Here is a 14503-nt window from a genome sequence, read left to right as displayed (position 1 = left end):
GTTGCTATCCTAATGGTTATCAAGTGGTATCTCATTGTAGTTTTGATTTGCTTTTCCCTAATGATTACTGATGTTGAGCATCTCTTCATGTGCTTGTCGGCCATTCTTATATCTTCTTTGGAGAAATGTCTATTCCACTCTTTGCCCATCTCTGAATCGGGTTTTTTGTTGTTGTTGAATTTGAGGAGTTCTCATCTTTATTCTTTTGTGTAGTCCAAATTTCCACATGATTATTATTTTCTTTCCTCTTGAAGAACTTCCTTTAACATTTCTTCTAGATCATTCCTCTGATGACAAATTCTCTCAATTTTGCTTGTTAAAAAAGTCTCTGTTTCCTCCTTCACTCTTTGAAAACAATTTTTTTAGAGCCATTTTAGTTTCACAGCAAAATTGAGGGGAAGGTACAGAGATTTCTCATGTGTCCCCAGCCCCCACACATGAACAGCCTCTGCCATTATCGACATCCTCCACCAGATGGAACATTTGTTACAAATGATAAATGATGACACATCATTATCACCCGAAGTCCATAGTTGACATTAGGGTTCACTCTTGGAGGTGTACCTTCTGTGGGTTTGGAATGTATAATGAAGTGCATCCATCATTACGGCCTCATACTGAATAGTTTGACTGCCCTAAAATCCCCTGGGCTCCACCTGTGCATCCCTCTTTCTCCCCAACCCCAGCAACCACCGATCTTTTTACTGTCTCCATAGTTTTGCCTTTTCCAGAATGTCATAGAGTTGGAATCACACAGTGTGTAGCCTTTTTAGGTGGGCTTCTTTCACTTAGTGATATGCATTTAAGGTTCCTCCATGGGAGGGTTTTAAGCAGAGGGGTGACATGATCCGATTGATGTTTTTAAAAGGCCACTGGCAGCTGCGGGGAAAGTGGATTAGAAGGGGTGGGGCGGGGGCGCAGCTGCAGGAATCTATGCCAGAGGTGGTCGTGGCTTCAACTCGGAAAAGGAGAGAAGAGGACATACACTGACCAGAGTGATTGACAGGTGGACGGGGTGGGGGAGGGGAGAGGCAGGGCCAGTGAGAACCTGGGAGCGGGCTGATGGTGGGGGTGGGGAAGAGGTGGGAGAGGGGACAGGCGTTTGATTTGGAGCCCATTAAATGTGAAATGCCTGTGACAGCCAGGAGGGGATGTCAAGAGGGCAGTTAGTTAGAATCTGGGATTCAGAAGAGAGGAGAGAGGAGAGATGCGAATTCGGGAGTCCTCATTTACAGATGGAAGCCTGAGCCCTGGAAATGGATGTCACCTGGGCACCGGAGAGCGTGAGGATGGAGAAAGAAAGGAAGGGGTCAGGAGGGAAGATGTGCCCATAAATATGGCGCCCAGTAGCGGCTCGGTACATATTCGCAGAATGAGGGAAGGAAGGACGGACAGGGAGGCGCCATCTAGGACCACCAGCAGAGGGTGGCTGATCTGCTAGCTCTGTCCCAGGCAGGGACTGGAGAGGGCCCAGCGGCAGGGAGACCTGTTAAAGGGCGGAGTTCAGGGGAGAGACAGTGGTGCCTGGAGTGAGCAGTGGAGGGTAGAAGGCAGGAAGCTGAGTCAGGTGGGGTTGGAAGCCCCACCCAGGTCTCCAGCTTGGGCAGCCAGTAGGGGTGCCCCAGAGATGGGTGCAAAGCGAGGAGGCCTCCCGCCCTTCTCACAGCCTCCACCCCGCCCCGCTGGGTAGGCGTGTTCCTTCTACCTGGCGGGAAGGGAAGGATGCTGGCCCTGGTCCCAGGCCTGGGAAGGAGGGCGGCGTCCCTCTGTCAGTCCATCATGATCCCCTCGTGGTCCCCGCGGGTCCCACTTAGGTAAAGCAGCTCTCCTACCTGTCAGCCTCGGGCCATTTCTCCAAGTCCCTCTGCAGGTGGGAGGCGCTGTCCTCATTCCTTCTGCGAGGCTGCCACCGTGTGGCGGGCAAGGGAATGACAGCCGAGGGGACCTCGCCCCGCAACCGCCACCCCACCCCCACCCCCACTCCCGCCAGGAGCATCCACCCTTTCATCCATTTGAGAAGTATTCGTTGTGCGCCTGCTGTGTGCGTGGCCCTGGGATAATTTCTGTGTGGGTTACAGAGAAATCCGCGGTATGGGGGTGAGGAGAGAGCACTGGGAATAAGCAAAAGGTGGGTTTGAATTCTGAGTCCAAGACGTGCCACTGTGCAACTGGACAAAGTCCGAGGAGAGACAGGCCAGGCCAAAGCTTTGTGAACCTCAGGGATTCTGTGGAGGTCCCCGGGGCAGGCTGGGGGTGCCAGGGTCCCCAGGGGGGCTGCTTCCTGCTGCCGATGTCCCTGCTGCTCTGTCTCTGTCCCTTTTCACTCTCAGTGTGTCTGAATGTGGTCTCTTCTCTTTTCCTGTTCCCTCTGTCTGTCTCTCTGTTGATCCCTTTCTGTTCTTTGGGGCTCTCTGTCTCTCTCTGTTTCTGTCTCTCTCTGTCTCTTTGTCTCTCTCTGTCTCTCTCCTTTTCTCTCCCTCTCCTCTCTCTCCCTCCTTCTCTCTCTCTCCCCTTCATCCACCTCTCTACCCATCTCTGCTCTGTCTTCCCCTCTGTCTCTCCCTCCATCTCTGTTCCTGTCTAACTCTATGGATTTCTTGGTCCCCCTTCCCTCGCCCTGTTGTTTTCCCTTTCTCGCTTCATCTCTGCCCCATTTCTCCCTGTCCCTCTGTTTCTGCCACCTTTCCCCACCCATCCCTCTCTCCGGCCATGTCTCTCCTCACCAGCCTGTCCAAAGCCGCTGACCTGGACCATCACTGGGTGGCCAAGGCCTGGCTGAATGACATCGGCCTGTCCCAGTACTCCCAGGCCTTCCAAAACCACCTGGTCGATGGGCGGATGCTGAACTCGCTGATGAAGCGGGACCTGGAGAAGCACCTGAATGTGTCCAAGAAGTTCCACCAGGTCAGCATCCTGCTGGGGATCGAGCTGCTGTACCAAGTGAACTTCAGCAGGGAGGTGAGGTCCAGGGCAGGGGGCGGGGCACTTTCCACAGCCCTCCTTTCCACCCTAGCATCCAGTGTCTCTCCATCCACCCATCTGCCATCTGCCTATCCATCCGTGCATCCATCCATCCATGCATCCATCCATCCGTGCATCCATCCATCCATCCATCCATGCATCCATCCATCCATGCATCCATCCATCCATGCATCCATCCATCCATCCATGCATCCATCCATCCATGCATCCATCCATGCATCCATCCATCCATGCATCCATGCATCCATCCATGCATTCATGCATCCATCTATCCATCCATCCATGCATTCATGCATCCATTTATCCACCCATCCATCCATCCATCCGTCCATCCATCCATGCATCCATCCATCCATGCATCCATCCTTTCTTCCTTCCGACAACTGCTCCTTGGGCACAAGCCAGGCCCTGTGCTCAATTCAGGAGAAATGAGGAACCCTCATCTCCAAGAACTCACTGCTTCTCAGGGAGAACCAGGAAGCTGGTGGCCACAAAACCATGGAAAGAGTCCCAAGGAGGGAAGTCCAGGGTTTTATGAAAACCCAGAGCAGAAGCTTCCAGGGGATCAGGGAGAGCTTCTCAGAGATAGTAACAGCTAAACTGAACCCTGAAGGAGGAATTCCAGGGATTGATCAGTAGAAAGTATGAGGGGAAAATCAACCCAGCAGAGGGAACAGCACAGGCAAAGGCCCAGAGGACATATCTGTGGTGGCAGAAGAACTGAGAGTGTGGTGTGGTTCTGGTGTTGGGTTTGAGGGGGGAGTGGAGAGGCATGCGGGATAGGTAACCAGGAGACTGTGGGGCGTGTTGAAGAGTTTGGGCTCTGAGTGCTTCCTGGATCCTGAGCTCTGCCAAGCCACAGAGCACAGGGCATCTGCTTCAGCTCCCCCAAGACCTTCCCAGAGCATCTCCCCAAATATTCCCCTGAGGGAGGAGCCCTGACTGGGCCCTGCAGGGCTGAGTCCAGATGGCTTGCTTTTCTTAGAGCGATGTCAGAACACAAGCAATTCCAGGTGGGCAGGAGGGGACAGAAGAGGGGCCTTCATGGCCTTCTCGGACACCCGGTATAGGGCCCTGGGCACAGGAAGTGATGAGGACACAGGCCCTGGCCCCTGGGAACCCCAGTCTGGTACAGGTGGCAGACGTTCAGGAAGATCATGACAGTGAAGTGTGGAAATGGGCATGGTGGGATGGGGGCTGGCCAGGGCACACTGGAGGAACCCGTGGGCCAGGGGCCCTGGAGAAGGGTCTGCCCACCACAGGCCCAGAGCCCTTTGGGAGCCAGTCCCCCAAGGAGGCTTGTGAAAGGCCATCAGGCTGACCCCTCTGCAGGTCACCAGGGGTGAGGTTTCATAACAGGGTGACACTTGCTGCCCCCAGAGGCTGGGTGGACCCCGGGGATACTTGGCCCCACTTGGAAGGGCCTCATCATTGGGCATCCCTCAACACATATGCATTGAGCACCTGACACTCCATGTCAGGTGAGCAGGGGGCCGAAACGTACAGACTAGGCAGCTGCCGTGGGTTGCGCCCAGCCCCACACTCCAGGCCACAGGTATCTCTGCCTCCAGACTCCCACCACCCCCAGAAGGGGCCTTCTCCCTGTTTTCCAGAATGAAAGGCCGGGTCACGGATTGATGTGGCTACGGCAGTCGTGGATGGCCCTGCCAGGACTCCTCGCACCGGCACGCTGGGGCCCCTGTCAGCCACGTGGACCCTCGCTCCCCCTGTGACCTCGGTGTGCCCCCTCATCTCCTGGCTGACCCACTCTCTCCCTCCCCACCAGGCCCTCCAGGAGCGCCGGGCCCGCTGTGAGACGCAGAACATAGACCCTGTGGTCTGGACCAACCAGCGAGTGCTCAAGTGGGTGCGAGATATCGACCTGAAGGTGAGGGGTGATGGCGGGGGTTGGGGCAACTCTAGGGCATGTGCAAATCCCATGCACATCTGTGTGCAGATCAGTATCCATTTCTGTGTGAACTGGGGCATCACTGCCCGGGCTGGCAAGAATAACCTGCCTCCTGTCACTCAAGAGGAGGGAACTACTCACCCCTCCCCTGCATAGGACCCCCATTCATGGTGCTTTTCTCATCATGGGGGTCGGGGGTGCTGAGCCATCCTCGCTCTCTGAAGCAAGTGTGGGGTTGAATCCAGATCCATCTTCTCATTCGACAAGTATTTATGGGCTGCCTGCCAAGGTCTGGGGATGTGTCAGTGACAAAATCGTCTTGGTCGCTGCCCTCATGGCCCTAAGAGTGGGGGTGGGGTTCCCCCTCAGTATTAAATTAACTGGTTCCCCAGGGGGTCAAGCTCTTGCTGTTGGGGGCATATCCCCACTTGGAGCTGGGGCCCCCTCAGCCAGCAGGGCGGCTCTCTCAGGCCAAGCAGCCTCGTGCCTTGCCCTCAGGAGTACGCAGACAACCTGACCAACAGCGGCGTCCACGGTGCCGTGCTGGTGCTGGAACCCACATTCAATGCCGAGGCCATGGCCACTGCCCTGGGCATCCCCAGCGGGAAGCACATTCTCCGGAGACACCTGGCGGAGGAGATGAGTGCCGTCTTCCACCCGGCCAAGTGAGTGCGGGCCGCTGGCTGCGGCGCGAGGCTTTGGAAGCAGGTGGTCCTGACTTCCCATCCTGGCCCCTTTGCTTACTGTATCCCACTTGCCTCTTGCAACAAGGGGGTCTCCTCTTACAGATCAGGACACTGAGGGTCAGAGAAGCAAAGTGCTTCAGCCCAAACGTCTAGACTAGAAAGAGGCAGAGGAGCATTTGGTCTGGAATAAAGCGTGTGGTTAAATTCCAGATCCCCTGGGCATCGAGAAGGGAGAGCGGGGGGCCGGCCCTGTGGCATAGCAGTTAAGTGTGCGCACTCCACTGCTGGCAGCCCGGGTTTGGGTCCCGGGCGCACACCAACGCACTGCTTGTCAGGCCATGCTGTGGCGGCGTCCCATATAAAGTGGAGGAAGATGGGCACGGATGTTAGCCCAGGGCCAGTCTTCCTCAGCAAAAAGAGGAGGATTGGCATGGATGTTAGCTCAGGGCTGAGCTTCCTTACAGAAAAAAAAAAAAAGAAGGGAGCCCGAGCAGCACATGTGTAAGGAAAGCCCCGTGAGGGTGGGGTTTGAGCTGGGGAGAATTTGCATTGGCCTGAGAGGTTGAGGTGGCCAGTCCAGGCAGGACTAACTGTGGGGACAAAGGTTTGGAGGCAGGGATGGGCATATTAATGGTGTTTACAGTCCAGGTGAGCAGACCATGTGAGCCCACCTACCGCAGTCTCCTCATCTGAAAAGTGACCAGAGAATAAACACCTGGACAGATAAACTAGGCCCCTCCCAGTGGATTCTCTCCTGAAAATGATTGCAGTTAGGGTTAGACGGCCATTTATTGAGCACTTGTGGTGTGCAGCAATTTCATCCTCATAACAATGCCTGGAAATCAGCATCACTATCCCTCCCTTATAGATGGAGAAACTTGTTCAAAGGGGCCAAGGTACTCGTCCAAGGTCACACAGCTAATAAGTGGCAAAGCCCAGATTTGTCCTTTATTCTATTAATATGGCACATTACACTGATTGATTTTCAGATGTTGAACCAACCTTGCATTCCTAGCATTCCACTTAGTCATGGTGTGTAATCTTTTTATGTGTTGCTGGATTAGGTTTGCTAGTATTTTGTGGAGGATTTTTGCATCTATATTTATAAGGGATATTGGTCTGTAGTTTTGTTTTCTTGGGATATTTTTGTCTGGTTTTGGTATCTGAGTAATACTGGCCTCAAAGAATGAATTGGGAAGTGTTCCCTCCTCTTCTGTTTTTTGGAAGAGTTTGTGAAGAATTGGTGTTCATTTATTCTTTAAACATTTGGTAGAATTCGCCAGTGAAGCCATCTGATCCTGGGCTTTTCTTTGTGGGAAGTTTATTATTATTATTATTATTATTATTATTATTACTACTAATTTAATCTCTTTACTTTTTATAGGTCTACTTAGGTTTTCTATTTCTTCTTGAGTCAGTTTCAGTAGTTTATATCTTTCTAGGAGTTTGTCCGTTTCATCTAGGCTAGCTAATTTGTTGGCATACAATGGATCATATAATTATTCCCTTAAAATCCCTCTTATTTCTGTAAAGTTGGTAGTAACACCCCCTCTTTCATTCCTGGTTTTAGTAATTTGAGTCTTCACTCTTTAATCCCTGGTCAGTCTGGCCAAAGGTTTGTCCATCTGTTGACAGAGCCCAGATTTGAACCTGAGGCTCTCTGAGTCAGGCCTGAGTGCCGAACCCCCAAACCACATGGGGCCTCAGGGAGCAGCTGAGCCACACCCCATGTAATGCAGGTGGAGAAACTGAGGCTTGGGAGAAAAGCATTCATCTGTAGCAGGGTCCAGGTGCCCTGGACTGTCCTTCCCCATTGGCAGGCTAATACCTCAGTGGTTCTCAAAGTGAGGTCCACAGACACCTGCAGCAGAATCATTGGTGCTCTTGTAAAATGCAGGTCCCCCAGCCCTGTCTCAGACCTACGGGAACAATATCTGCCGGCAGAGCCCAGGATTCCACATTTTTAGCATTTTAGCATTTTGACGAGAACCCTATTCCATGAGCCGTGAATCAACAGGTGCAGGAAAAAGGCTTTTCTCCTCAGAACTGCCCACCTTCCCTGACCTCTCTTATGGAGTCGTGTGATCTGTACCAGGCTTCAAATATTCTGAGCCCTGGAGGGGCAGCACTAGTTAAACATTAGCAGGCATTCGTGTGTCTGATTAAACCCTTGACCACCCGTGAGGTGACAAGTGTATTGAGGACTGTCTAGGATGAGGGGGTGAGCACTGGGGAAGTTCCTGGTGGGGCATGGTAGGGTGGGTTCTTACGTGGTTGGTAGGTCAAAGACTCCTTCAAGAATTAGATGAAAGCAATCCTCCTGGTATTAGGATGAGGACGAGGGAAATGGACTCTGTCCTCCTCCTCATTTTAATGATGAGGAATCTGAGGCTGGTCAGCCAGGGAACTGAGAGGCAGTGCCCGTGCCAGACCCCAAGCCTGCCTCCTATGATCGCCTCTTCCCACGATGCTGCTTTCCTCCATGTGTCCATCCATGGTTCATGAGTCAAGGTCTCCACGTGGGGTTTTGGAAACTCACAGCCCTGTGTTGAGACCCTGTCACAGGCCAGGGGAACTGATTTCAGTCAGCTGGGGGGAGACAGAACCCCTTGAGTTTCTAAGGAACTTTAGAGACCACCCCTGTTGAGTCCTCAGCTAAAACAAACACCAGGGGAGACGGTGATCCCCAGGCAAGTGGTGAGACACTTGGGAAGGTCCGATGGGTTCATATCAACCAAGATCTTTGGGCTTCGCCCCAGGATATCCCCACACTGATCCAAGCAGTGAAGCCCTCCTGTCTGCTGGCCTCTGGCTCCTTCTCTTTCTCTGTTGCTGACTTCAGCTTTCCAGAGGGAGGGGGCCGGGCAGGTGGTGCTGGCACTTTGGGGTGAGTCCTTCCGGAATGCTCTGATTGAGTGAAAGGTTGAGTTTGAGAAACATCCCCAACCATTGAGATAGGGATCAGAGGCTGACCCAGGACTGCATCCCAGGCTGAATCCCAGGCTGGGTGGACCATGATGACGGTAGTAACATCAACCTATCGTATTTATGTCATAATTTATCATCAACAAGGGGCTGTCACATCCCTTATTTCATGTGATCCTCCTCCCCCTGAGGGAAGCTGAGAGAGAATGGATCAGTGCCCATTTTATGGATAAGAAAACTGAGGCTTCAGAGAGAAGCTGTGACTTGTTCAGGACCAGACAGGAGTCAGTGGCAGTGCTGGCATCTACCAGTGAGAACTCCAGTGACCTTCTACCATGCTAGGAAGCTTCAAGGAGGGCTGAGGAGTAGCTGGCTCCACTCCCCAGTAGATGTGACCCCTGAAGAAGACCTGTGGTCACTTAATGATGGGGGTGGGGGCATGGTCAGCTCAGACCATCTTGGGAGATTATGGTCACCATGTATTATGGCCCATGGCCAGGGAGTCAGGGACCATCAACACCCGACCTGATAACCAAGAGTTTATGACCACCATGACATCACCTTCTCCAGCCTCCTCCCATCGCCATGACAACACACAGGACCAAGACTGAGGAGGAGGGTTTCTGACATGTCTCGTGGTATCTTTGCCACGCACCGACTTCCTGCTTCTCCCGGTAAACCCCAGGCCAGCACCAACTCTGTGTCATGGGACCACACTTAAAGATCCAGGGAAATAAACCAGTGGACAAAGAGGATGCAGGGAGCGGCCGTGGTGTTCCACAGGCAGTCACTGGGGCATCAGAGGAGCTGAAGGAGAAGATGAAACTGCGTGACCGTCCCCAGTGTTTCCCCGGAGGATGCGCTATCCTGTCACTGACACAGAGTCGGGGACAGGGCGGATTCCATCTTTATTCATTCAGAGTCTGTTTGAATATTAGGCCTGAGAAGGGTTCCGTCAGACCTCTGAAGCTTCAGACAAACTGCATCTCACTTATTAATACTCCTCCCCGTCCTGTGGCCTCATGACCCACGGCCTCCAAAGAGCCCCATTTTGTTTCCAAGAATGAAAGAGTTGGCTGGCATCCCCCTCTTCCCTCTCTTCCCTCCTCCAGAGGTGGCCATAGGGTGGGGCATCAAACTGCCATGACCGTTTGCTGAGCTCTGCCGCGGGCGGGTTCAGAGGCAGGCACCGTGAGCCCCATTTTACAGACTAGGAAACTGAGGTCCAGCACGCTTACGTATCTTGCCTGGGGCCAGAAGCTGATCAACTGTGGAGCTGGATTCAAGCCACCACACTTTGCTGCTTCCCTAAAGGGCAGGAAGTGTGGCCAGAACAATGGAGGAACTGGTGTCCAGCCACGGCCTCGTCTCCCTGGGCCTCCCCCAGGGGACTTATGAGCCCCCACCCCAGAGTGTAAACAGCAGGCCCAAATGCGCTAATGGAGGAGTCAAGACCTCTCTCTCTCCTCCTTCCTACATGTGGCCCAGTACTGGTGGGAGCAGCCCTGCCTCCGAGACCCCCAGGATGCCCTGGGAATGAGGGACAATCAGGAACAAATCTGATTGGTTTGTTCTTCAATCCACCCACGCTGGGAGGGGCTTGATGAGCAGAGTGAGTGGAAGTGAGCCGGCCTCCCCGGGGAGCAGAAACGGGTCTGGCTCCCAATCTTCAGAACCACAGCCTGCCCTCTGGGGGACCAGCCTTGCCCCCTGACCCGTCAGCTCCAGACCGCATCTCTTTCCCCTTTCTAACGGGGTCCTTGAGGGGCTCTGCTTATCCAAGAAAGCCTTTGGCTCCAGACAAGAACTGGTTTAGTAGACATGAAAGCAAAGATATACGCCCCATCCAGAATTCCTTGTGGCACACTAGAGCCAGGAAACCTGAGTTTGAATCCCAGCTGTACCGATTCCTGGCTGTGTGATCTTGGATAAGTTACTTAACCTCTCTGAGCCATCCTTTCTTCATCTGCACAATGCGGATCACAATCAGTATCTACCAACCAAAGGGCTGGTGGAAAGATGAGGTGGAATAATGCGTAAAGCACTTGGCAAAGGAACCCGGGCACTGTAAATCACCCAATGACATAAATATTGGTGATTATTATTCCAAACCCACCACCAGAGCCCCCACTGCTGTCTCCCTTTCCTCGTCCACAGGGAAATGGCTGGAATGTGGGTTCAAATCCTGGCTCCTCTTCTTTCTAGCCGTGTTGAACATGAGCAGGTGATTTGACCTCTCTGAACCTCAGTTTCCTCTTCTGTAATATGAGAATATGATTCATCCCTACCTTGAAGCTTGTTATGAAGATTCAGTGAGGCAGATTGTGTGCAGCGTGCCTGACACCAAGATGCCCCGCCGTGACTGACAGTTCACGTCCCCTGACTTCCCACGAAGCCTGACTGATCTCGTGAAGCAGTTTCCTCTTGGGTTGGCCACACGGGAATCCCCTCCTGTCTGCTCCAGCTTTCTCTTTAGTGTTTCCGCGGAGAAAAGCAGTTCCATTATGAACTCAGACAGACCCGACTCTCAAGCACACAGGACAGGAGGCCTTGTCGCCTCTCCCACCTCCTTGGCTGGCAGGATTCCCAAGCCTGCGTCCGAGAAATCCAAGCAATGGGCAAGGGGGGGATCTTCTTGGGCCTCTCGGAGGGCCCCCGAGCCGAGGTGGAGGGGACGTTGAGGTTTCCAGGCACCCACGAGAAGGTGATGTTTTATAATATTGTGTCCCATGCCGCCCCAACCACCGAACTGTGAGCCCAGTGGTTCAGTGCCTGGAGTCGTGGTCCTGTGTAACGAGGGGCAGGGCCTTTGGGGGCTGAATTCGGGCTCCTCCACCATCATCTGTGTCATTTTAGCAAGAAACTTGACCTCTGGAGCCTCGGTTCCCTCAACTTAAAATGGGGGAAGTTCCCTCAACTTATTCCTCCTTCCAGAGCTTCTGAGAGGGGTCAAGGAGCTAATGTGGGTGAACGACCTGGTGTCATGCCCAGCACACAGTAGGTGGCCAATCAATGCTCTTTCCTTCCCCACTTCATTCGTCTGAAAGCGTCTTGCACATCACGGGCCCATTTAATCCTCATTTAATTGGGTGAGACTCAGCCCTCAGGCCAGCCCGGCTGGCAAAGGCTGGTTCCCATCCCGCGACTTGCTTCCTGCACCCTGAGGCTTTTTTGGTGTCCGGGATGCCCTCCACATTGACTCAGGAGACCCCACTGACATGCCCTGTTCTCCAGAACCTGCCCTCATCAAAACCTGTCCTTCCAGCGTTCCATTCCCTCAAGGTCTGATGAAGTGACTAGAAATATTCAGTAAGCCACTTCAAGTCTCAAAGACCTCAGTCCTGTGCTTGGCTTATTCCCTGAAGCATTTGTGGGGTTTTTTTTAGCAGTTTTTTTCATGAGTTTTAATCCGAAGGGGTAACTGAGGGTGGGATTTCCGCCGCTGTGGAAGAAACAAGAAGGGAAGATATTTGGGCATAGAGGGGCCATCCGTACTCCTCTGTTTACACCACAAAGGTTCAGGGGATAGCTTGTTAAGACCAGAACTGCTTACTGGGCTGCATAGTACAGATAAGGAAACTGAGGCCAGCAAGGTAATGAGCTGGCACAAGGGCACAGCTAGGGGCTGGTTGAGCAGGGACTCCAGCCAGGTCTGCACCCCTCAAAGCCTGTGTTGGTCCCAGGAAGATATAATCATAGCGATGATTCACGATATGCCAGCCACTTCTCGACGTGTTATGTGTATCATCTCATTTAATCCTCATGATGACCTGATGAGAGAAGTGCTGTTATTAACCCCCCTCTATAGCCCAGGTGACACAACTCTAAGGGGTTGAGCCGGGCCACTGATGTGGAGCTCACGGTCCTACACTGACCCCCAAGGTGGGAAAAGCATGGTCTAGATCTTGAGCCTAAAGGCCCAAGTTCAAGTTCCATCCCGACCCCCTGTGTCTTGTGCATCCTTGGATGAGCCGCACACGCTCTCTGGACTGCCATCTCTTCTTCCGTGAAAATAAGAGAAGGGGCCCGGGGGCTCTCCCAAGCTCATTGACCACTAATGTTCCATGAGCCAGGGGGATTCAATGCACTTCTATGTGCAAGACGGCAGACAGGGCTGGCAGCGTGACTTTAGATTTTCACAGCTTCTGCGATTAGAATTGCTTCCCCAGTAGACCCAGGGAATTTCACCTCCAGGTGGGGAGAGAGGGCAGTCGTTAATGAAGACCTCATTCCCTGACCCGCCGCAGAGCGGGAGCGTCCCCTTTCCGGGGAAGCCCCCGGCACTGTGGATCTGAGAACTTCGCCTCATCTGCCGCCCCATCGGCCAGTGCTGTCTCCTGCGTGCTCCCCCGCCCCCCTTAACTTTCTTGGCAAAATTTGCCCCAGAAGAAGCAGGGCTTCTCTGAGGCAGCTTAAAAGCTGTCAGAAGGTTCATTTCTATTAATGAGTCTACCTCACCTCGTGGGGACCCGAGCCCAGGCTCCCAGCTCCTGCAAAGCCAGCTCCTGACTGCCTGTCGGCCAGAGCCAATTCCTCTGTAATATGTTTAAATTAATATTAATTAATATGAATTATTATCATAGCCATTTATGGATGCCAGCTAAGTTCCAGAGCATTTTTTAACTAACCTCACAATAACTTCTAGAGGTTGGCTTTATTATGATCACTGTTTTGCAGGTATAGAAACTACGATTTCGAGAAATGACTTGCACAAGGTCGTGCAGCCGGTAAACAGTAGAGCCAGGGTTTTAACCCAGCCTGCCTGGCTAAAGCTTCTAGAAGGATTCTGGATATGAGTCGCGTGGGTTTGGCAAGGTCGACGGAGGAAGGCTCTCTCCAGAGCTGGGGCCAACCCTGCAGACAAAGAAGGAACCATGAGAGCCTGAGGGAGACAGTGGTTTGCCCAAATCTAACAGAGAAGGAGGGCAGGTGGGAGGACTGGAGATCAGAACTCCTGGATCGGGACCGGGATTTTTGCCCCGACTCCGTGCTCTGTACATGCTCCACAGCACTGATGTTCTAACGCCGGGCTGGCATTTTCTTTAAAAGGCCAGGTAGTAAATATATTAGCACTTGGGAGCCATATGGTCTGTGTCAGAAGCTTACAACTCTGTCATTAGAGCAAGAAAGCAACCATAGACAACATGCAAATGAATGGACTGGGTTCCAATAAAACTTTATTCACAAAGTCAGTGGGCGGGCTGGATTTGGCCCCCATGCTATAGTTTGTGAAATCCTGTTCTGAGAGAAGCCTTCAATGTTTTTGCACAAAGGGAGTAATGGGGGTAACTTCAGGCAACAAGTCAGGTGGGGGACACAGATTTCAAATGCAGAGCAGTGCCTCTCAAATGACATCTGATTAGCTGAAATCTGGGGGTTCTCCCATTGTCTTCTCTCTCCTGACAAGGTCTGCAGTACACTGGAGGGTCACGAGCCAGACTTTGGAGTCTTTCAGACACTTAGGGTCAGATCTTGGCTCTGCCACTTCCAGCTGTGTGAACCTGGGCAAATTGCTTAACCTCTCTGTGCCCCTTTACCTCATCCGTAGTGCAAGGATGGTAGCCCTGACCTCTAGGCACCTTGTGAGGATTGCACTGATAAAGTGCTGAGCACAGCGGTGGCACATGGGAGGTACTCAGTAAATCGAGGCAGTTCTGGTCATTGTCACCAATATGTGCATGTCCCTGGGTGTCGGTAGCTGACTGCCCGCCCCCCCCACCCCCCGCTGACTCAGATTGGGTCTCTCCCCAGCTCCTCAGGCATCCGAGAGGCTGAGCGTTTCGGGACGCCACCTGGGAGGGCCTCCAGCGTCCCCCGGGCTGGGAAGGAGGAGAACAGCGGAGGCATCAAGTACAAGGCTGGCCGGGTAAGTCGCTCTCATTCACCTGTGAGTCTCACAGCCTGGGAAAGGTCTTTTTGTCACCTGGGCCCATGCTGCCCTCTTCCAGCTCCTGTCTTGGCCTGTGCAGGGGCGCCCATTTGCCGGGTCACAGGTGCAGCT

The 14503-nt window shown here is 53.0% G+C and overlaps 1 protein-coding gene across 1 annotated transcript in view; it reads left to right on the top strand.

Moving 5' to 3' along the window:
- Positions 1–14503, top strand: part of KAZN (kazrin, periplakin interacting protein) — a 451377-nt gene that overhangs the window by 431773 nt on the left and 5101 nt on the right. The window contains exons 11-14 of the mRNA XM_087446771.1: positions 2727–2958; positions 4769–4870; positions 5390–5556; positions 14254–14368. Of these exons, the coding sequence (XP_087302897.1) occupies positions 2727–2958; positions 4769–4870; positions 5390–5556; positions 14254–14368 (616 nt within the window). The remainder of the gene's footprint in view (positions 1–2726; positions 2959–4768; positions 4871–5389; positions 5557–14253; positions 14369–14503) is intronic.

The sequence above is a fragment of the Ceratotherium simum genome, chromosome 22, assembly GCF_057802395.1.
Source record: "Ceratotherium simum simum isolate JZ-2026a chromosome 22, ASM5780239v1, whole genome shotgun sequence".
Taxonomy (NCBI): Eukaryota; Metazoa; Chordata; class Mammalia; order Perissodactyla; family Rhinocerotidae; genus Ceratotherium; species Ceratotherium simum.
This window is presented reverse-complemented; position numbering and strand designations above follow the sequence as displayed.